Genomic DNA, 23,279 nt, shown 5'->3' with positions numbered 1-23,279 from the left:
TTTATATAATCAAATTACTTTAATCCATACTCTCTCCCAGTTTATGATATCCTAACCACAAGTCATTCATCTCTTAATTTGAAAGCTATGAAATAACGTTCTCATGTTTCTTTTGAAAATAAAATAAGGTTAATTGAAAATTTTTGATTGATCGAGACTTGTTGAATGAAGATATTAACAATCTTTTAACTACATATTCCATTTAATCACTTTCAAAAGAGTGTTTAGGACTATGAAACTAAGAGTGTGTTTGAAAGTGATTTTAGAAAACGATTCAAGTATTTCTGACACTTAAATGATAAATTTTTTCAAATATTAGGAATATTAAAAACGCTTCCTAGAATCACTATCAAACGGGCTCTAATTATGATGGTAAAATCTGTAGACCTTTAAATGTAAACTTTAGGTTTAAAAGGAGTTTGATTTTTAATCTTTGTCTAAAAGTTAATTAAGGTGTGTAAAATAATTTATTAAACACCATATAAAAGAAAACACTAAATACAAATGGAAACTCATTTAAATATGTTCAATTGGTAAAACTACAAGATATTCATCCATAACAACAATTACTAATTCTTAAAGTAGTACTAAGTTTTACTACATCTAATATGCACATTCCTCCTAAAGATTTCATTATCAATAGCACTTGCATTGTCTTTTAAGTTCTCTCAATGCCATAATCTCATTTTAGTTCTTAAATTGATGTCGTAATGCGTCTACATAGTTAAAAGGAGTTTATACTTATATAGTGTCAAGAACTTTATACCCTATTCAATGTGGGATCACAAACGCCCCTCCCCCCTATGCAGACACAATGCCCTCACCCTCACAGTTTTAAAATGCATTTATATAGTTAAAAGGAGTTTATACTTATATAGTATAAAAAACTTTCTACTTTACTCAATGTGGGATCACAAACACCCCCTTTTCTCTATACATATGCAACATTCTAGTTATGTCTTATGGGATTGTGGAGCTAAATAGATAGACACACCTCATAAGGCCAAACAAATCACTACATTGGCATTGAGGATTGTGTCACACCCCTGAATATCACTCTAAATTTTTCACGAGTGTGCGATGCTAAGGACCCTTCCTTAGCTAACCTTCCTTCCCAGCTTTTAGAAAAACAGAGTAAAAGCAAAGTAACAGGGACACAAACGATTACGGGAAACCCTTCCCAACTTGTATTATTTCACTTTATAAGACAAAATTGTTTCCCCTAAGTCAGAGTACAATGCTTACACCCCTAAGCATTCAAAGAACCATGTCCCAATCTCTCGCTGTTTCAAGGATGCAGGAGCCTTTTTAAAAGACTCAGCCTGCAAGTTACATTTTGAATTTCAAATTCAAAACCTGGAGCCAATCTAGAGGTTATGCAACTGGTTAGAATTGCCCATAACTGCCTTACATAACCACCCACCACCCAGATGGTGGCCTGCTCGTGAACCACCCACTTGCACCAGCCATTAGCACATCAGCCAACTGCAAGTCAATTGTAGCTGATTGCTTGACTTGATCACTAGCTGCACTAGCTAGCTGCCATCTCCTCAAGCCTTTCTCACCAAGCTGCTGGAGAGTCCCCCTAACAAGCTGCCTCCTTCCCCGTAAGGTGCCTCTTGTGATCGGGTGCCCACCAACGTGTCTTTGATTAAGGCCTTCTGAACTAGGCAACATGCACCAACCAACTGACCAAGTGTCTGGTGCATCATTGTGCCTTCCCCACACTGATGTGTGAGCCCATGCCATGTCTAGGTGCCCATGGTCTGGGTGTGTTGCTTAATCCCACTATTAGGTCCAGCTCCATAGCAACGAGCCATGACATTGCGCCCATGGCTGATCCTTCTTGGTGCATAGGGCATTGCACCCCTGTGTTGTACATAGACATCATGGGTGCGAGTCAGCTGCTATCTAGTGCCCCATCAGGCTATAGCATTGCGCTCATAGCTTTCTCAGTTGGCTCACCACACAAGGCTTAAGCACCCTCGTGCTTGCGCGGGGAGGAGGTAGGCCGTACCAGGCCCCATGCCGTTGTAGCCACGGGGTTCACACCACACATGTCATGGAGCCCATGTGTGCGTGCTTGAGTCCTATTCGTGTGTCCTAGGCACGCCCAAGGTCATGACATGGTGCCTCCTTTGTGCGGTCAAGACTTTCCCTTGGTGCCCCTTTGAGTCACCTACCCCCCCTTAAAAAGTAACACGGACCGTTTTCATTGTTTCTGGAGGAGACATCAATATGCTTGAGGATACATAATGGAATATTTAAATAAATATAAATTAAATTCCAAAATAGCTCTCAGCCCCCATCTGCACCAACTCCATAACCTATATAAGCCTGGTGCGCGCTCGGTGCACGTCTGGCTCTCCCGTGGTGCGCGTGTAGTGCGAGTCTGACTCGCCCGCGGTGTGTGCTTGACTCGCACATGGCCTCCTCACTTAGCTCCTAGAGTTTGAACCACCAACCCTCTAGGCCTTTCTTGCTCTCTGTCTAGGCTCTCATGGGTGCAAGGCCTACCCATGAGGCCCTTTCCTCTATAGTTGAGTCAAGTGGTTAAGGGGTTGACAGATCGACTTTAATACCATTTGTAACGATTCATACCTAATCATGTAAATATTGTTCATCCTAGGCCCAAAGGGGTCTTCATGACTTTAAAACACATTTGCATGGTTAAGAAGAGTTCATACTTATATTATAAACTTTCTACCACACCTGATGTAAAATATCACAATGGATTTTGATTTTTTCCCAACATTTGTGACTTAGTTGTATTTGATTAGTTGGATAGGATAAATGTATTTAAGGATATCACCTCCAACAAAATGAATTTGGAAATACATCTTAGGACATTATATATAGTAAAATGTATTATGTTATATTCATATTTAGTTTATGGAAATGAACCAAAAATAAAATAAAATATATATTGCAAAGTCAATAATATGAAAAGAAATTTGGAAAAACAAAACATAGAGAATGGATGAGAAAAATGAATTCACAATGTATCACATCACTAATGTGTTATCTCACCTATTATCGTATCGCATCTTATATTCAATGAATCAAAGGTCGGCCTTAAGGTTTTAAAAATTTTAAAAATCTTTTCATATTATAAAATAAATCTTAAGCTAATTAGAAATCAAAGACACAAATAAGTTGATTATCCTTAATGATCAATTGCTCCCCATGTTTCTTAAAACTTCTATACCAATTGCTAATATGTTGATTAATTGTCCCTAAAGGATAACTAATCATTCCTCTAGTAGGTTGAATTCCTTTGCATATCTTGGTCCAGACTTCAATTTTGAAATGTTCATTATTATCATAGTTAAAAGCAAATCCTAAAATCATTATACTCACATAAAATATAGCAAAATTGACATTATGAACATGTATAAAACTCTATCTTCAACCTTGAATTTAAATGAAGTTTTAGATAGTAACAACATATTAGAATTTCCGATTTGGGTTGGTATTGTCAAATAAACCATGCACTCATAGCTTTTAAACTCCAAATTCCTCTCACAACTTCATTTTCTTTACTATGAGATATATATTCATTACAAATATTCACTATGACATCATATTAAATAAAAGTGTGTTTAGTAATGATTATAAGAAGTATTTTTAAATTTTATAACATTTGAAAATTTTCATCATTTAAGTATTATAAAACTCAAAAACACTTTCTATAATTAATGTCAAATGTACTATAAGTTTTTTCGACTTGAGATAAATAAAAAACACTTAAAATATACTTATCTGAAATATACTTACGTTTATCACTATCTTTAAATAAAACATTTTTTATCATGTTACTTTAGAATAATTGTTTCTAGTTACTACTAAAAACTTTTTATCGTAATTACAAATTGGAATACAAGATTGTTATTAATAGTATAAAAAATCATAAATAAAAAAAATGCAAATGATATATAGCTGTAGAAAGATATAAATGGAAATTTCTTACCTTCTACTTTAGACTAAGTATTTCAAAGAAATTTGGCAAAATTTTGAAAAAAAAAAAAATAGTGGGACATAACACCCTATAATTAGTGATATTTCCAATTTGGTTAATGCAAAACCGAACACCCAAATCAAACTCTTAAATTTTTGTTCCAACCAAAGAAAGTATGCTGTGCCATGTACGAAATGTATATTTGCAATTTGCGTGGAACATGGCTTGATTGTAGGCCTCTTGGTCACACGTAATAGAATAAATAAATAATAAATCATAAATAAATAAATAAATATTTCTAGAGCGGGGTTCAGTTGGGAACAGCTTTGGAGTCTGCACCATTCCATTATCTTATGACATTTATTTCATGCAAGTTTAAAAAGCTTTAGCTTTCCCCATTCCTCAAAATCCTCATCATTGTCTTCTTCCACAACCTCCACTCCTTTCCATTCTACAAACCAAAACAATTAAGAAAAGGATTGGGTGGAATCTAGATTTCATCCCTTTTGACCAAAAATTAAGTAGGTATTTTAAAATTTTCATCTCCCAAGAATATTAATATACTTTTATATTTTAAATTTAAAATATTTTTACAAGAATCATTATCAAAAGTTTTTTTTCAAAAAGAAAATATATTATACATAAATCTTTTATTTTTTATTTTCTAAATTTTATCAAATACTTGATTTTTAAAAGCACGGACTCTAACATTCAAGTTAGAGAATATATGTTAACTAGTTGTATTATTACCACACTCCAAAATTTAGTTATGAAAATTATGTCAATGGTATTATGTACCCTACAAATTGGATTTAAATTTCAATAAAATTTAAAATATTTAGTTATTACTTTTTAGTTGTAAAAGCTCGAAGCGTGGGAGTGCATGCAAGCTAATTAATTTTTTTTCTTTTTATCATGTTTTCGTATATTTAATTTTAGCTTCAACTTTAACACAATTAAAGATATTTATATATTGGGTTCCGGTTGTAAAGAACAAGGACTAGCCTAATTCTCACTAAAACCGAATTTTATTTATGGAAATGATGCCTCATTGAGAGACAAAAGTGGTAAACTTAAAATGAAAATTAATGACAACTTTTGATAATAGACATATGAATGAAGAAATATGTAAAGATCATGATCAATGAGTCGGAAGGAAGAATTAATTGCACCGTTGTCTTGCACTAAACTACTTTGATTGGAAAATATTTGAAATGAATGAATCTAAAGCTCATTCTACAAATGCCAAAAACCTTTGATGAATGTGGTAAACTAACTTTCTGGTCTCCACCCAGCATTGCCGAAAAACTAATGGAAAACCTAACGATATAAAAACAAGAAAGAATGTAGTAAAAGAAAAAAAAAACCCATCGTTGTCATTATTATAAATATGTCATTCTTTTGTCTTACTTCTCCTTATATAACTGCAAAAAACAGTGGCTTGAGGAAGAATAAAGGTAAGTCCCCTTTAATACACGAAACCAAGCATGAAGATACTAACAAACAAAAATCAAACAGAATGCAGAGGAAAGTTGATAAATTTGAGCAAGTGCATGGTGACAAAGTAGGGTTATGGCTGATGCCGCGATGGAAACGGCTGAAAGGAGATTTTGGAGGTGGTCACGTGAATGAAGCCTTACGCTAGACAGCTTTGCAGCATGTAACGTAAAAATTCCCACATTTGTTAGGGGATGATGTCACCCCTCACAGGCGCGTCCCATCTCCCTCTCGAGGGTTATAAAAATTAAAAGTATTTATGCATATAGGAGAATATTATTTTTTGTTTGAAATTTTGGGTTTCAGGTTTCGGGTTTTCCTTCGCACGCGTGCAGGGAGGCAAGTGGGGGTGGGGCTTTTGATTGGGAGAATGATTTTATTGTACGCCACCTACTAATCCTCCGATTGTCATGCAACCAAGATGAGTCCAATGGGCACAGTCTCTTGTTCCTCTCCCTCTCCCTGATCTCTCTCTCCCACATCTATATATTGAAGCTCACATGGCACATGCATCAACCCCACCATTTCCAAGCGCTTTATGAGCTGAAGGGGTTGGCTGTTTAGGAGAGAAAGCCAGGGTTTCACTTGGGGGTCGGCCCTGTCGTCTTCTTTCCCTTTTCTCTTGCAAAAGATCTCTGATCTTTTCTCCTCTTAATTCATTGAAGAGATGGCTATGGCCATGGCCAACCATCACACACTAGGTCTTATCTTCGGTATCTTAGGTAAATTCACATACTTTCTTAGCTATATATTGCAGCATTCCTCCATTTCTGTCTTCTCCATCCATATTTTGAGTTGGTTTTTAGTTAAGTTTTTGGTATGTAACTGTTGATCTTCCATTTCTGCCGTGTCCATTTTTCAGGCAACATTATCTCCTTCCTCGTATACTTCGCTCCTGCGTAAGTTTTTTGCCATTTTTTTTTTCTCTTTGTCAGTTTCATTATCTTCTGGTTCTTGATAGATATGATCACATGTTGCAGACCAACATTTTATCGAATATATAAGAGAAAATCAGCAGAAGGCTTTCATTCACTGCCTTACATAGTAGCACTCTTCAGTGCTATGCTATGGTTGTACTATGCTCTACTCAAGAAAGATGCATTTCTTCTGATTACCATTAACTCCTTCGGCTGCGCCATAGAGTCTTTCTACATTCTTCTGTACTTCTTTTACGCGCCGATGCAGGCCAAGGTGTTTTGTTATACCGAAAAATATTTCAAGGTTTTGTGTGTATCTCCAAGTATTGGCCTAATCTTTTTATGAATTCTCTGGGCTGCAGAAACAAACTCTCAAAGTGGTCATTTCTTTGAATGTTGGGGTGTTCTCTATCCTTGTTGTCCTTATACAATTTCTTCTGAAAGGCTCAAATAGGATAAATGTTTTTGGGTGGATCTGTGCTTCATTCTCAGTGGCAGTCTTTGCAGCTCCTTTGAGCATTGTAGTGAGTATTGTTGAGGTGATGATTTCATATCAGTTGATTCAGGTTTTGATTTTTTATCCTTTATGGTTTTTTTAGGCCAAAGTGATTCGAACCAAGAGCGTCGAATTCATGCCTTTTTCCTTGTCCTTCTTCCTCACATTGAGTGCCATCATGTGGTTTGCCTATGGCCTTCTCAAAAATGACCCCTGTGTTGCTGTAAGTGATTTTCCCATCCAGAGAAATGATCTGCTGGTCTGTTTGAAGTGTCTTGATCTTTGATTTTTTTTTCGGGTTTTTTTTCAATGGTTAGATTCCAAACATTCTGGGGGTCATATTGGGGCTGGTCCAAATGGTGCTGTATGGATTCTATAGGAATGCTGGCAAAGAAAAGATGGAGAAGAAGCTGCCGGAACACATAATTGACATGGTCATGCTGAGCACATTAGGCACATCTGACATCCATCCGATCGGAGCCCAGCAGAATGGGATCAAGAAAAGTGGTAGTGAAGATGTCAAGGATGATGAAGAAACTGGGAATCGCGAGAAAAGTACGGAAAATTCAGGTGAACTCCAGCCAAATGGAAGTACAGTTTGATAAAAGATGAAACTCTATTTTATTTTGTTAACGAGTGTTGCAGCCAAGTATACGCTGCCCTTGGCTTCTCTCCTTGCTTTTGGACCATACCCCCCATCTCTGTCTCTCGTGTATTCGATACATATATCATGAAACCAATATAAATGCTTAAATATATACTTTCTTGATCTCATTCTACATGCATCAGATGCAGATTTGTGGTTTTTTTTTCGGGTTTGGATTGAGCATAGTGGATTGATGAACATCTAAAGATGGGTTTTTGCATCCAAAGATTGAAGACCAAGAAAAAGGAAAGAAAACAGAGAAAAACAGCCAGAGTCTGTTGAATAAATGGCGAAGATCAGCCATTCATGGTTGGAAAAAGACAGCTACTAAACAGGGCAGTTAGGGTACTGGGTTGGAGGTATCTTGATGAAACAGTGGCTTTATAGAAACTGAGAAAATGGGAGATGGGCGATTTATTTATGCTAATCTAAATATTAGAGTCGACAAGTATTCGGAGATAGAACTCGACATACAAGATGATCAAGGATGAATAAAGTAACATATCAATTAGTCCATGAACTGTTCCTGAAGAAGACTATAGACAACAGAAATCTTTTTGCATAGAAGAAACCCTAAAAGAGCCTGAAAGGTTTATAACATTACTCGACAGTTTACTCTCAAAATTTTTTAATACGATTTCCTCTAAACAGAAAATATACACTATCATCTGTTGTGCTTTTCATCTTCTTGTTCTTCTATGTTTCAAGGAAAAGGGGGAAAGGGAAAAAGGAAAAAGTTAAAAAAAAAAAAAGGAAGAAACATGTTGGCATTCAGAGCTGTTTGGATGGACCTGCTTAAGGGAAGATCAGCTTCAGGAATTTCTTCAGTCCATCTGGTACAAAACCAGGAAAGCTCCGAGGGGGTAGAGGGTGGAGCCTTGGATTGTACACAGGGAGATTACCCGTTAGTGCCATCAAAACTGCCTTGAGCACTTTGTCGTCTCTTTTCTCGCCAATTCTCTCCCCACATTTTGGCTTCAGCAACAGCTCGTTCTCTATCCAAATCCCTGTTTAGCATCCTTGCAGTTTCCCTAGGAGAGTCTTCCCTCTCAGACCCTTCCAAGTCCCATCTTCGTCCAGATCCTCCCCCATCCTCGTTCCTTGTAACCCTTGCACTTCTCTCCTCTCTGTTTCTCCTCTCATCTCTATCCCCAGAACCTCTGTAGATGTGCCCATGAGCTGCATTAGGGTCATATGACTGGTTTGCCAAATAAGAGAGGGCAGTCACCACATCACCAATGAGAGGACGGGTGGCAGCTTGTTCTTGGATGCACATGGATGCCACAGCTAGAGCCTGATAGAGACCCCGCATTGGATACCGACCATGCAATCGTGGGTCCGCCAACTTTGCAAATTTTCGACGATCATTGAACAAAGGGCGGGCCTGCAAAAACATAAAACACAAGATATGAGAAAAGCACTGTTTGTCCACAAACATGCATGCACTTATATAAACCCCAAAAGGAAATGGAGAAAGGAAAATCACAAGCACAAGTGATGGTGCAGTAGTCAGACATGTGGCCTACACTACAGGCAGCTTAGGCAACCACACTACAAGAATTTAGTGGATTACCCATGTGACAAGATTCTGTTCTCCATGGGGTAGGGTGCTGTCAATGGCTTTACGTCCAGTAATCAGCTCCAAGAAGACCACCCCGAAGCTGTAGACATCAGACTTCACTGTCAATTGTCCAGTCATGGCATACTCGGGAGCACAATAACCATAAGTGCCCATAACCCTAGTTGAAACATGTGACTTGTCCCCAACAGGACCAAGCTTTGCAAGCCCAAAATCAGAAAGCTTGGGGTGAAATCCTTCTTCTAGTAAAATATTGGATGACTTGAAGTCTCTATAAATAACTGGAGGGCTTGCTTTGTCATGCAAGTATTCCAAACCCTTGGCTGCACCAGCTGCTATCTTCATTCTTGTGTTCCAATCCAGCGGTTCCTTATCAGGTGGAAGATCTGCACAAAGTTCATTTAACTATTGGTTGACAAGTTACTAAAATTGGCAACAGCTCATGTGACTGAAATGATCAGGCAATGGTTACAAATTTATTAAGCATGAAATGCTTGCGTCTATGCATTTTTGTCCCGTGACTTGATAGAACTTTATCCAAAAGATAATACTCCGGAGATCTCAATCCTAAGCTTGATTGTTTCCTTCCAATTTAATAATCCTTTATCTAAAACTAGTCAGGCACACCAGTTATCATGCTAGAAAGAAAAATAAAGGGAATTTTAACCAAAATATATAAAAACAAAGAAAATAAAACAAAGCAAAACAAAACAAAAACAAAAAAACAGAAAACAAGAAAAAAAGAATAATGTCCAAATGAATGCATGCCCATTACACATTATTGAGACTAATAATAACAGTAATAACAACACAGTGCCTTCTTGTTTCTAGATAAGCAATCTAATTGATCTAGAAACTGTAATTTTTTCATTTATTTGTATCAACTTAAAAATCTATGACCTGAAAGCAAACTTCAGTGCAAAACAAATGTGTTTGAAATTCAATTTATCCTACCTATAATCTAATAATAATAGAAGATTTTAAATCACCTCTATTCATAAAAATATGGTTCTAATCCCAAGGATGAACACTATTGTCCTCTATGATTTCACTTACCATTAAAAATAGATCCTACCTAACAGAATTCTGAATCATCTTTAGTTTAACTAACTCGCAGCATTTGTAGAATACTATCATGTAGTGTATGCAGATAAAAAAATATATCATTAGAGAATACTGAATATAGCAACCAATGAATCAGAGAACTAAAGACTCATTGATGGATCAAAAAGGGTAGAAATAAAATCTCATTGATCAGGAAAAAAGAAATGCAAGAATAGGAAAACCAGCAACAGAAAATGAACCCACTTATACTGTCCTCCATATCCTGATAAAATAAAATTTATGCATACACAGGTATATGGTTGAGTCTGTTTCAAGACAAAATGGGCCAACAATTTTGACATGGTAAAATAACAAGAATTGACATGTTCCGATCACTTAACAGGATCCACAACTATAGACATTCACTAAGCTGTCCAGTACAGGAATGTCTCGTGCTAAATTAGCAGAATGTAAGTCACCGCAAGGTTCACCACAACCAACGGGCAAATTGACACCAGCATATCTGAGTTGGAGGTCATCATCAGCCTTCCACAGCCAAAGTACATGATCTAAATATAATTGAACTTTAGGGTCTAAAGTGATTTTTGATATCACCACTTGGACTTAACAGAATGAACAAATAAGAACCAAAACTGGAACACCAAGCTTTTTACCAATTATTTGGGTCCACAAAGATTGATTATTTTACGAATCGTAGAAACAGAATTATAGGCAAAAAATTATTACCAAGAAGGTGATCCTCCAGTGATCCCAGGGGCATAAATTCATAGACAAGAAGTCGCTGTTCTCCATCAGCACAGTAGCCTATCAGATTCACTAGGTTAGGGTGATGCAGAAGGCTGAGCATGAGAACCTCCACCAGGAATTCCCTGTTACCCTGGAGACCCTCTCTATCCAATTGTTTAACAGCAACAACCTGAGAAAGACAAACATGGCTTTATCACATGAATGCATCTTCACCACTATCAAAATTAAACAAGATTGAGTGGCTAAATTCTACAATATTCATGCTAAAAGTTTCCTAAAGAAATAAGTCATTGAAATCCTATAACTGTGGGTCAAAATGGAACATTGCCAAAATCCCTAAAAACTGAATTTGAATTGCTTGGGAAAAAATCTCAGGTTTTCTTTCACAGTTTTTGTACTATGACTATTGCAAAAGAACATCAAACAGATTTTTCATAAATCAGAGTATAAAATCAAATCACATCTGTTTGGTATTTTTCCTCCTTGAATGGTGAAAGAAGTGGAATACCATAAAGCAGTCAATATCTCCATCCATAGGAGTTATGAAGCTAACCTGCTAAGAACATGTTGGAAAAAGTTTACATTATTGGGTTTGTTGTGGTAAATTACTTGGCAGTACAATTTGGTGTACCTTAAATGCAAATATGGTTGGTGTGTTAAAGAGCTTCAAGAAGAAAAGTCAGCCAACTATGGTACAATTAAATTAAAAAGAAGAAACGGGTTTTGAGATCTTCATTATCATACAATCTTAAGGGAAAACAAATTCCGGAAATATACATACTAATTTAGCCCACCATATGATAATTAATGCAAAAAGTCAATTTTAATAAAGCAGTTTTTATCCTTTACTTGGAAAATCCAAAGATTACTGATCGTGGTCACATAAACAGAAATAAATTAAAACCTTGTTGAAAGCAATGTTTCATGACAATAGTGATAGAAAGAGTCGATAAAACAACAATGGAAGTATTTACCTGCCCCGTACTCTCAAGTCGCCCTTTGTACACACGTCCAAATCCCCCTTCCCCTATAAAGGACTCTGGCTGGAAATTCTTTGTTGCCACCGCTAGCTCACGGAAAGTGAATGTTTGAGCAGCGATATGGCCATCCGGCACATCCTTAGGACCAGATGACTCCTTTTTCAACCCGGTGCTGTTCCTTGCTTTGAGCCTGTCTGCACCTGCAAATTTCATGAAAACAAGAAAGTGCGGATCCATAAGCAGTGGTATTAGTTACATCATTCTCTTCCGACTGAAATCACCGATATCATACAATTTCAGACCCTGGTTTCACCAAGATACTACAGATTACACAAAATTTGAAAAAACTAGATAGACCCCATTGATGCATAATTCCAATCAGATTCAAAACAACCCAACTCAGGTATAATTCCAATCAGATTTTCAAACCCTGGGTTATAAATAGACAAATTGACTAAATTGAGCTATGAGACTACTGAAAGAAACTAGAAATGATTAAGCCTAACTCTCAGACCCACAAAGTATTAATCAGATCAAACAAGGCAACTCAAATTCATCATGAGATCTCACTATCAAAATCCCCTTTTACAAACCGTAGCAAAATTGAATGGGGTCTACACACAACTCCGGAAATATGAAGCTCAAGAGAGTCAGATCGAAATACCCAATTGAAATGATCTCACAAAAACCTCAAACCACATCAAATTCAACAATCAAAAGAAAACCCCAGATCAGATCAAGCAAAAAAACACCCAAAAGCCAAATTTAGAAAGAAGAAGAAAAAAAAAAAAAAAATCTAACCGGAGGACAATCTGGAGATGTTGGATGCCACCATCTGCGGAGATTCCCTCCGATCATCCCTACCCTTGTCCGGATTCAGCTTCTCCTCCTCCCTCGAATCGAAACAAGGAAAACAACCCATCTCCCACACACACAAAAGAAAAAACGGCCCCCAATCTCTCAAAAACTTGTCCTTGAATACCTGAGGTGTATACTAAAAACCCATTGAAGAATATGCATCAAAATGGAGAGGCATCACCCCAAAAGACAACGACAATGAATCCAAGTTGGGAAGGAAGACGAAGATAGAGAGAGGGGTCTTGATGCTTGCTTTGGTGAGAGATAACTGGCACTGAAACAGGGGTGTTGAAGCCGGCTTTGTCTCTCAACTCATTACGTTTTGTTTGTGAAGAGTCTGTATTTATATGTGTATAAAAGAAGATGAGGCTCTTACATAAGCCTTCCTAGTTCCTACCCAGCGCCTACTCTCTCTCCTTTGACCAAATCTTACTCTTTGGTCAAAAATGAAAAGGCTAACACGAGAATTGTCCGGAAATATTTTTAAAAAAATTTCAAAAATAAAATTCTACTTTTGAATTAAAAAATATGAAAAAATAAAATAAAAATATAACGCCATATATTTTGAATTAATATTTTGATACCATATGTATGGAATTTTTTGTTTTATTACTTATTTTTTATATAATATTATTTTATTTGGTTGACTAATGTTTTTAATTTTGAGTATTTTTATTAATGTGGTGGATTTTAAGGGAATTTTCAATTAAAATGGTAAAATTTTCAAAGTTAAATATATGGATTTTGAAGAAGAATAAAATTTGAGACATGAAGATTATTGGAAAATTATTGAAAATAGAGGGGAGAAAATTTCTAGAGAGACCAAAGAGTCATCATTTCTTCCTTATTTGGACATTTGAAATATTAAATTTGATAATATATTTTTTATTTCTTTATTTATTTAAATAAAAAGGAATATTTATAATTAATTATTAAGAAAATTCTTTGTTATGTAGGAAATCAATGTTTTTTTTTCTCTTTAATGTTAAAATAATTAAAATTAAATAAATGTCAATTTTTTTTTGCTTACCTCCAACTTTTTCACTTGGTAGATTTCATTTCCTTCTTTGCTATTATTTGTAGTACAATTCCATTTATTATAATAAATTTTTTCTAAAAAATTAATTCAATTATTTCATGATAAAAGCCAATGAAATTTAGAAAAATAATAATTTTAAATTTTGTGAAGTTTACAACATATTATATTCAAGTTATGTTTGACAAATATTTTTTAAAAAATACAACCAATTTTATAGTTAAATATTTAAAATTAAAAAGATAACATATACGTAACAAAGAAAGTTTATGATATTATATATGTATATAATTTCTTCGTAATCTTATAGACACGTTTTAAAACGATAAGGGTTCCTAAAAAAGGATAATATTTACATGATTTGATGTAATTCGTTATAAATTTATTAGAGTCGATCCTTGACCCGAATATGAAAGTCTTATGAAGAATATTTGTTTGTTTGGTACCACAATCGTGTGGTATATAATAAGACGTAAATGAGTGTTTGTGATATCTCATATTGGATAAAAGAAAAAGTTACATTTTAATTTTATAAACATATTTTAAAATTGTGAGGGTATGGGTTGGTACAAAATTAGATAAAATAAGAAAAGAAAAAAAAGATTTTAAATTTCATTAGAAAATGTATGATAAAAAATAATATAATACGAGAGCTTATGATTTAAATTTCTATTTTATTTTACTTAAATAAATACGATTTTAAAAAAGGGTAATTAAGTAATTTTATGATGATGATGAACCGCTTCGGTTGACCCGTCTATTTTAAATCCGGTTGGGCCGGATAGCGTATCGATTGCGTTGGCGTGTTCTTTAGCAGTTCCGTAGAAACGCGTTAGAACTCGCCGAATTAATCATTTGGGCCTTTATTTCATTGGGGCCCATTTTACACAGCTTGGTAGATTCTCTCATATCATTTTCAGACACCAATCCTTTTTTCGAATTTTTTTTCCAAAAATTATTTATCAAAACAATAAATAAACTAATCTATCAAAATAATTTTTTTTATATTTAAGTTATTAATTTTTCATTGGTAATTATAATAATTATCTACATGGGAGTTAGAGCTAATTCAATGTGAAATTACTATTTTTGTTTTAAATAAAATAAAATAAAATTGGAATTCTCGTTAAATTTTTTTAAGAATAGATATAATTTATTAATAAATAAATATTATAAATATTTATAATTTATTCTTATAAAACAAATCATATTTTATAAATGTTCAATAATTTAAAAATAAAAATAAATATCAATCAAAATAATTTTTATTTAACATTATCTATAATTAGGATATGATGGGATAGAGTCATTTCCAATAACTTTAAAAAGTAAATTACAAAAATATCATTGGTATAAAATTTCTTCATCCCCAAATAAATATAATTATAATATGACTATGGAAAGTTGAAATTGAGAAGGAAAAAAATATGTTTGAATGCATTCACGTAAAAATAACCATAAAATAAAAACCCTTTAAAATTACTTTAAGTTTCATGCATTTATTTGTTAAAAGTAGTATTTCTATAATTAAAAAACAGTGTTTAAATGGTCAAATATGATACTTTTGATATAAAAAAAAAATGCATAAAATATTAATTATTTTTAATATCTATTTAAAATTTATATTTTATAAAGTTGAAATTTCTAACAAAGAAAATGATTCTAATAAATGGAGATACCGACTTTGTCATTATCACATAGAAATAGAAGGAAGATTGGAGAGTGATTTGGTAAGAAAATAGTTTGGAATTTAGTGTGATTTTGAAGGGTGTGTGAGGATGAACCTTCATTTCTAAATTCAAATTTGTAATCGGTGTCACCGACATGGTTGGAAGTTGGAACTCGTTTATCCCCTTGACTTTTGATTTGGAATCACCCTCAATGCCCCCATCCTTTCTTTGTCTTTTCTCTCTTTCTATCCTTGTCTCTTTGTTTCTTTTTCTTCTTTTTTTGTTTTTTTTATTTCTAAATTTATGATCCATTCATTTTTTAATTGACTTTTTATTTTATTTTTTATATTAATATTTTTAAATTTTAATGTTGTAATAGAAAAGTAAAGAGTAATTAAAATAACTTTTTTTGGATTAGAAGTTAACAATCAATAATTATTTTAAAAAAAAATATCATTTAGACTTTCACGAGTGTTGTAATTTGATTCCTAAACTTTTTTTTTAAATAATTGTAAACCATAATTGGGATTTTCTATATATAAAAAAAAAATTAAGGATTTGTCTATCCATTTTGATAGAAAATTCTAACATAAAATAATTTATTTCACATTTGAGTAGAATTTAGGATTAAATTAATAAAAAAAAAGTTTTTATCAAAAAATGGATAAATATGAGTTGGTATAAAACTCTTACATAATTAGATTTGATGAATAAAAAAGGATATATATATATATATATATATATAGTTCTCCTCACCCCAATTATCAAACTAAAATATTTGATATTATTTAAAACAAGATCTAGGTATTTCCATTTTCTTGGCCTAATAGATTACCTCAAGTGGGAACACCTGAATGGACATCTTTGACAGGGCCATCATATTTAATAAGGGTGGACCAAAATTTTTGTGACATCTCAATAATTTTTCTCTAAAGTATGAACATTAGTTTTCATGGTAACTTTTTAGTCAACCTTTTGATAATTCGGTCTAAAAGTCAATCACTATTCAATGAGAAAAAGTCGATTTGTTTATGATATATAATACCACATCTTATGGATTCATTCTAAGCTAAGGTGAATTATTCTATTATTGTATCCTAAATAGGATTGTAGTTTGGACAAGTTGATTGGTTTAATCACTAATTTTAATTCAACCCAAATTATGAAATAATTAACCTGACTTCAATTCAACTTAATATTTAAATCTAAATATATAACTTAAATTCAACTCATCCTCATTTTTCTAAGTTTAAATTTATTGGTTTAAACTTGAGTTACTTGGATTGTAAATAGGACAAAATTTGAATATAGCAACAAAAAAAAAACTAAAAGTAAATTTATATGTTTTTTCTAAAAATAATAAAATAAATAAATAATATAAGATAATTTGATATTTTTATTAAAAATTATATATATATATATTATAAAAATATTAAATTGTCGAATTTAATTCAAACTCAATCCGAGTACTAAAAATAATTATTTTAGTCCGTAAAAATATCATATTAGATTCGAAATTGAGTGAGATCAATCCATTATGGTTTCACCCTTAATTCTAACTATATATAAAATAAAAGATATTTAGTAAAATAACAATTTAAAATATTAAATGCATAAGGAAGGCATGGACTCACCGAATTTGAATGTACAGTTTGGATGGGAAGGTTCTTTTGAGGGGCTACAGACAATCACCAACTCAACATGAGTTGGCGTGTACACACGTTTTGAAGATGTGTGGCACCAAAAACGAGCCCAAATTCATAGAGAGGTTGAATTTTGTGTGTTGATTCTCTTAGTAAATAAAAAGACCAAAGAGGATGTTTATATGGTCTTCGAAGCCTAAAAATAGCTGTCTTTGTACAAGAATTTTTAGCTTCGAAATTAGGTGAATGATAACAACCCATTTGAAGGAATATATTGACTATGTAAAGTCTAAAGAGTCCTTTGATGAATACGTCATTTCCTCTTCTTCTTTTTTTTATTAATAACTTGACTATAATTATACATTCAATTATTTTTAGCTGAATAAAAAAATCAAAAAAAATTTTTCTTTCTATTTGGACAAAAAATAAACACCACCTTAAACAATCCATTTCAATAATTAGATTGAAATTGAGATGAAGTTTTTGAATCGGATATTAATTTGGATTGTACTCAAGAATATGTTAAGAGCATTATTTTTATCATAATATTTATTATATATAATGATATTAATTTCAGATGTTTTCAAATAATTTTGAAGTAAAAATTTTCATCAGATGTAATTCAACTCAAATTTAAATCATATAACTCAACCAGATTAATCTAAACTTAATTCAAATTTAGAAAATAATGTAAAATGTAACGTTTTATGTTAAAAATGGGATTGGGTTACATTCAAATTGATTTCATTAAACAAATAGTAAAAAGAAAAAGAAAAAAAAAGTGCATTCTTGGAAAAGTTTTGCTTCAAGTCATTCCTTTTATATATAGAATTGGGAAAATAAGTATTTTTTAAGGCATTCATAAAAGTGTACTAGATGGGGCCTTACTATTTGGACGGACCATTTTGATGACATTACATTATTGGGTACCCCACAATGCAAAAGGAGGATTTAAAAGGGAAATGAGGTCTACCTCAGTTTGTTAGACTAGCAAGTAGACAAAGATTTTCCACTAAAAGTAAGCCCTAATTTTCTGAGATTGTCTTGATGTTGGTCTTTGCATTTTAGACATCACAAACAAAAACAAAAACGTTTCATACAAGGGAGGCCTCCCTCCGCACTTTCTTATTAATGTTATTAATGTTGTTGTCCCCATGCTCCCAGTTTCACATGGGATAAATGAGTTTGGAATAAATTTGGAATTTTCTTTTTTGGGCATTAAAAACGCGAAACCAAATAGGAAATGAAAAATATTCTCTTTCTAATTTCTTTTTTTAGTCATTCTAAAAGCTTTATTAAGTACATACTTATCTTAAAATAGATTTTAAGATTTTGAATAACCCGAAGCCAAATTTGATGATGTTGGGTAGTCTCGTTATATCAAAATTAAATTTAAATTTTTTTTATCGTTTTGCATTCTGTCATTCTTATTTATGTCATATTTGGTTAAAGTATTAAAAAAAGGGAAAAAATGATGAAGAAAATGATTTTATCATGTCTAATTAATCATAAAAATTATGAAAATAAAATAAAATAAAATTAAAATTAATTAAAAATTTATATATTTTTAAAAAGCATATAAAAAAAATTTATTAACTTGAAATCCTTTTATATAATTTTAGTTTCTTTCGTTGTTTTTTTTAATATTTTTTTTTATTTTATTTCCCTCATATTTTCCTTTAATTTTTCCAAGAATCAAACGGAGGGTTATGAAACATAATTAAGTTTATTAATAACAATATTGTAAAGTTAGGCTTTCAGATCTTTTGGGGATCGAATCGTCGGATTGGGCTCCAGCCGTGCCACGAGTTGGACTCGGGCTAAAAAAATCAGGCCGACCTAGTCTTACAGGGATCTCACCACTCACCAGGCCTAGATGCGAGCGAAGCTTAGGTTTAAAATTTTTGGTGGGCTCAGGTTGGGCTTGAGCCAATGGGCCCAATTTTCATCCGACAGTCGATTTGAAAGTCCTTCAAAAACAAGGAGAATTCAAGTCTCGTATGGGCCATTAGTCTGAATCTCCTACAGGATCTACCATTAATAACAAACTTGATAAAAAGTAAGGCTTTAATGGGTAGTGTTTTTTAAAACAGTTTTTGAAAATTATTTTCTAGTGATTTGTGAAACAAAAATATGTTTAAAGGTATGAAATGTTTTTGACACTTTTTCTATATTTTAAACATAAATTTTATATGCAGTATTTTATTTTTAATTTTAATTATTTTTTAAAATAATCATTAAAAAATAAATAGAAAAACTTAAAATAATTAAACAAAAAATTGTTTTAAAAACTAGCTATTAAACAGGATCTAAAACTTTGTCTCCTTTCTTTTAAAGGAATTTTCTATTATTGAATCCGCTCCTATTAAAATAAAATTATATTAATAGATGAGTTCGAGCTTCATGGAAAGATTTCAAAGAACAGAAAGAAGAAGAAGAAGAAGAAGAAGAATGTATATGCTACAGGGAAAAGAACAAGGAGAAAATGTAGATGTTATTGCTTGTGTGTTTGTTTGTTTGTCTTTTTGTTGTTGTTGAAAGAATGAAGAGAAAATTTTCGATAAGAATTTCACCAAAAGAGAATGCCAAGACTACAGCACATGAAGAATGATGTTTCGAGTAAATCATCCCACAGCAGCATCCACTGGCAGTTCCATGTGGTAACAAGAGGTTTATTCAGATTTGCTCTGCTCATCATAAGCCTCGAAATCATTGGCATCTGGGATATATCCAACCCGCTTCATTTGCTCTGTGAGCATTTTGAGAACTGAATAGATTTGCTTCCTATGAGGATGGCTTTTATCTTTAACCAGGAAAACATGCACTCGGCTCTCTACTTCAATCCAACTGCAACCTGGCTGCTTAGTGACCCCCTGTTGCCTCATAAGTTTCCTTACTCTTACAACATCTCCCCATCTTCCAAGCTCAGCATACATGTTTGAGAGAAGAACATAAGGTCCAGAGTTCCAAGGATCGATCTCCAAAAGCTTCTCTGCTGCATGCTTCCCCATTTCGATGTTGCCATGAACTTTACAAGCAGCAAGCAAAGACCCCCACACGACAGCATCAGGATTCACTGGCATTGCTTCAATTAAATTCTTTGCTTCATTGAGGCAACCAGCTCGTCCTAGTAAATCGACCATACATGTATAATGGTCCTTCAGTGGTATTAAACCATGCTCCTCCATTGAAAAGAAATAGTGACGGCCCTCTTCAACCAAGCCTGCATGGCTACAAGCACATAGAACTCCTATCATAGTAACATGGTCGGGTTTCTCTCCACATACCAACATTTTTCTGAAAATTTGAAGAGCTTCTGCCCCATAACCATTTTGTGCATACCCTACTATTATGGCATTCCATGAAACACAATCTCTTTCCTTCATTTTCTCAAACACCCGGCTCCCATCTTCAATTGAACCGCATTTCATGTACATGTCTATGAGAGAGTTTCCCACAAAAATATCAGACTCTGCTCCAGACTGGAACTCAAAACCTTGCTTCAAGACATGGGTATGAGCCTGACGACCGAGCAGCAGATCAGCGAGATTGGCACAAGCACTAAGGAGATTCCCAAAGGTATAATGGGTTGGCCAAATGGATTCCCTCTTTAGGAGGCGGAAGAGTCTGAGAGCCTCTTCATTCTCCCCATTCTGTGTATAACCTGCAATAAGTGCATTCCAAGATACTACATTCCTTTGTGTCATCTTCGAAAACATAAATCTTGCAGCTTTTACGCTTGCTGCCCTTGCATACCCGCTTACCATGGAGGTTTCAGACACGACATTCCTAATAGACATCCTATCAAAAACCCTTCTGGCTTCATTAACTTTACTGCATTTTGCATACATATCAACCAAAGCATTGCCCAAAACAAGATCATCCCTAAATTTGTTAGTTTTCACGACACGGGCATGAATTTGCAGGCCTTCTTTGAGTGCACACAAGCTTGCACAGGCACTGACTACGCTAGCTAGCGTGACCTCATCTGGTTCTAGTCCAGAGTCCATCATCCTCACAAATACCTCTAGAGCTTCACTTGCTGGACCATTTTGCTCGTAACAGGTAATCAAGCTATTCCATGTGACTAAGTTCCGCTCGATCATTCCTGAAAAAACTTCCTCAGCGCAAGCCACACTCCCACACTTAGAGTACATATCAATAAGGGCAGACCCCATATAAACATCGGTTGAATACCTAGATTTTGATACCAAAGCATGGACTTGGGTACCCATATTTAAATCCATCAACCCTGCACAGGCACTCAGAGCACTACCAAACGAGTACTCATTAAGCAAAAAGTCCTCCCTATGCATCTTAACAAAATATTCTAAAGATTCTTCGAATCGATCATGTTGAGCGAAACCCGACACCATCGAATTCCACGAGCACTGATCAGGCTCAGGCATTGAACCAAAGAGCCTTGCTGCCTCATCAAGAAATCCCGATTTAGTCAACACACTTATAAGGGAATTCCAAGTGAAAGTGTTCCTTTGGGGCATTCTATCAAACAACTTGCGGGCATCATCCAAACAGTCACATTTCCCATAAACATCAATCAACCTGTTCTGAATGAAGATTTCCATTGAAAACTGAGTCATGAGAATGCGGGCGTGAACCAGACGAGTGCCCCTGGCCGACCTTGAACGGAGGCAGGAGTCCAAGAGCTTTGCAAATGGAGATGAATTAGGCAGATAGAGGTCTCTAACCAACCCATGCTTTGCCATTCCATCACCTTAGGGGAAAAGGGTCTCTTGGGCATTGCTCAGAATCTTGAATTTCCTCAATGTAAGCTGAATTTGAAACTGACAGCTGAGTGAAAAAGAGGGCAATGCTGGCTGTTGGACTGCCATTCCTGTGAGATTTGAACTTCTGTTGGCCTTTGTTTGTTAGTTGTCCTCAAACCCATACTTAAGGGCCATGGACCTTACTCTCTTAAACCCTTCTAAACTAGGCCCAAACCCACACTAAAGGCCCATGGACCCTTAAGTCTCTTAAACCCTACTTACCAAGCCCATAACGAGAATGATAATTTTTTCTTCAAAAAATTCTTCTAGTAAATATGTACCCATCCATTGGTTCATTCTTTCACAATACAAAAAAGAAAAAATTATTGTTATCTCCTAATTTAGGGAAGACAAGATCTTTTTTTTATTAAAATTTTTCTATTTAGTGGTATTAATCCAATAATTTAATATGAATCACTGGTTAAGGAATATATTTTTTTTCTTCTATTTGTTCAATTGGTTTTTTTTAATGATTGTTCTATAATTCAAAGGACATAATGCTCTTTTAATGTTAAGTTTGGCTCTACGAAAGTAACATAGAAAATAAAATAATAATAATAATAATAATAATAATATTTTCGTACTTGATTTATCATAAAAATGTCAAAAGAATTGACATAATTAAAGTTAATTAAAAACTTATATATTTTCATATTATATACAAAAAAAAAAAAATACATAAATGTGGACCCCGCATTTCGATGGCTCGAATGCGTTTCCCACTCGATGGCGAGCTCGAATTTTTATTTGAAAAAATTGATTTTTATTGATTAAGAAAATGACTTGGAGTCGCCACTTATTTTTGTTTTATTTTTAAAGGGTAAACAAAATAAGAAAGAAAAACCCTAAGTGTGACTCCTTATTTTGGAAAGGGTGGTCTATGAAAAACCGGATCGGGTTCAGGGGTCAGGTTACTTATCGGGAAGGTACGGTAAAAGACCGTAGCACCCCTCTAAGTCCCTAAAGTCGGGTCTCTACTAATGAGATGAAGCTGACATGGCAATCAATGAGAAAATCAATGAATACTCGAATCAATTATGCACATATGAGAGTCAGAAAATGCATATAGACTAACCAGAGTGGGAATGAGTGTGTACCTGAGCAGCGAGCCACTACGCGCTATCAAGAGAGAGGGTTAGTGCAAAATAAAGAGCATGAACATAACTCACATGTCACTAAATCGAGTACAAAATCATTCAAGGCACGCATGGCACTTCACTCAAAATTCATTTTTATTTTAAAGAAAATTTATTTGATGTTGGGCCCCCACCAAAGCCCATTTATTTTGCATGAACCAAATCCGTAAATTCCATCATTAGGAATTACAAAATTTGATTCTTGCTTATTTTAAAACATTTTAAAAAAAACAAAAGAGATGTGAAAATGGCTTGCCAAGAAGA

The 23,279-nt window shown here is 33.9% G+C and overlaps 3 protein-coding genes across 3 annotated transcripts; 1 reads left to right on the top strand and 2 right to left on the bottom strand.

The window, feature by feature from the left end:
• Positions 1-5,978: 5,978 nt before the first annotated feature.
• Positions 5,979-7,624, top strand: LOC100243643 (bidirectional sugar transporter SWEET15). The gene is made up of 6 exons (NM_001397863.1): positions 5,979-6,177; positions 6,318-6,354; positions 6,436-6,646; positions 6,735-6,896; positions 6,972-7,091; positions 7,186-7,624. The coding sequence occupies exons 1-6, from the start codon at positions 6,123-6,125 to the stop codon at positions 7,468-7,470; spliced, it is 870 nt and encodes a 289-aa protein (NP_001384792.1). The 5' UTR covers positions 5,979-6,122; the 3' UTR covers positions 7,471-7,624.
• Positions 7,625-8,055: 431 nt separating this feature from the next.
• LOC100254113 (serine/threonine-protein kinase PBS1) lies at positions 8,056-13,096 on the bottom strand. The gene is made up of 5 exons (XM_002265040.5): positions 12,687-13,096; positions 11,880-12,085; positions 10,885-11,074; positions 9,088-9,479; positions 8,056-8,898 (listed from the first exon to the last, which is right to left on the bottom strand). The coding sequence occupies exons 1-5, from the start codon at positions 12,805-12,807 to the stop codon at positions 8,413-8,415; spliced, it is 1,395 nt and encodes a 464-aa protein (XP_002265076.1). The 5' UTR covers positions 12,808-13,096; the 3' UTR covers positions 8,056-8,412.
• A 6,466-nt stretch (positions 13,097-19,562) lies between these two features.
• Positions 19,563-21,995, bottom strand: LOC100253980 (pentatricopeptide repeat-containing protein At2g13600). Its single transcript, XM_002264289.4, has one exon. It carries the CDS (start codon positions 21,817-21,819, stop codon positions 19,765-19,767), a length of 2,055 nt encoding a protein of 684 aa, XP_002264325.1. The 5' UTR covers positions 21,820-21,995; the 3' UTR covers positions 19,563-19,764.
• Positions 21,996-23,279: the final 1,284 nt, after the last annotated feature.

This window comes from Vitis vinifera, chromosome 1 (assembly GCF_030704535.1).
Source record: "Vitis vinifera cultivar Pinot Noir 40024 chromosome 1, ASM3070453v1".
Lineage (NCBI taxonomy): Eukaryota > Viridiplantae > Streptophyta > Magnoliopsida > Vitales > Vitaceae > Vitis > Vitis vinifera.
Note: the sequence above shows the minus strand (reverse complement) of the source record. Positions and strands in the feature narration are given on the sequence as shown.

What these genes read in the sequence shown, in the direction of transcription:
- LOC100253980 (XM_002264289.4), bottom strand. Translation starts at nt 21,819, where the DNA reads ATGGCAAAGCATGGGTTGGTTAGAGACCTCTATCTGCCTAATTCATCT.
- LOC100254113 (XM_002265040.5), bottom strand. Translation starts at nt 12,807, where the DNA reads ATGGGTTGTTTTCCTTGTTTCGATTCGAGGGAGGAGGAGAAGCTGAAT. An exon ending in GACTTGAGAGTACGGGGCAG is followed by an intron (nt 11,075 to 11,879) that starts GTAAATACTTCC and finishes TGTCTTTCTCAG; the next exon opens with GTTGTTGCTGTTAAACAATT. An exon ending in ACTGGAGGATCACCTTCTTG is followed by an intron (nt 9,480 to 10,884) that starts GTAATAATTTTT and finishes AACTTTGTGCAG; the next exon opens with ATCTTCCACCTGATAAGGAA.
- LOC100243643 (NM_001397863.1), top strand. Translation starts at nt 6,123, where the DNA reads ATGGCTATGGCCATGGCCAACCATCACACACTAGGTCTTATCTTCGGT. An exon ending in ACGCGCCGATGCAGGCCAAG is followed by an intron (nt 6,647 to 6,734) that starts GTGTTTTGTTAT and finishes TCTGGGCTGCAG; the next exon opens with AAACAAACTCTCAAAGTGGT. An exon ending in CAGCTCCTTTGAGCATTGTA is followed by an intron (nt 6,897 to 6,971) that starts GTGAGTATTGTT and finishes TGGTTTTTTTAG; the next exon opens with GCCAAAGTGATTCGAACCAA.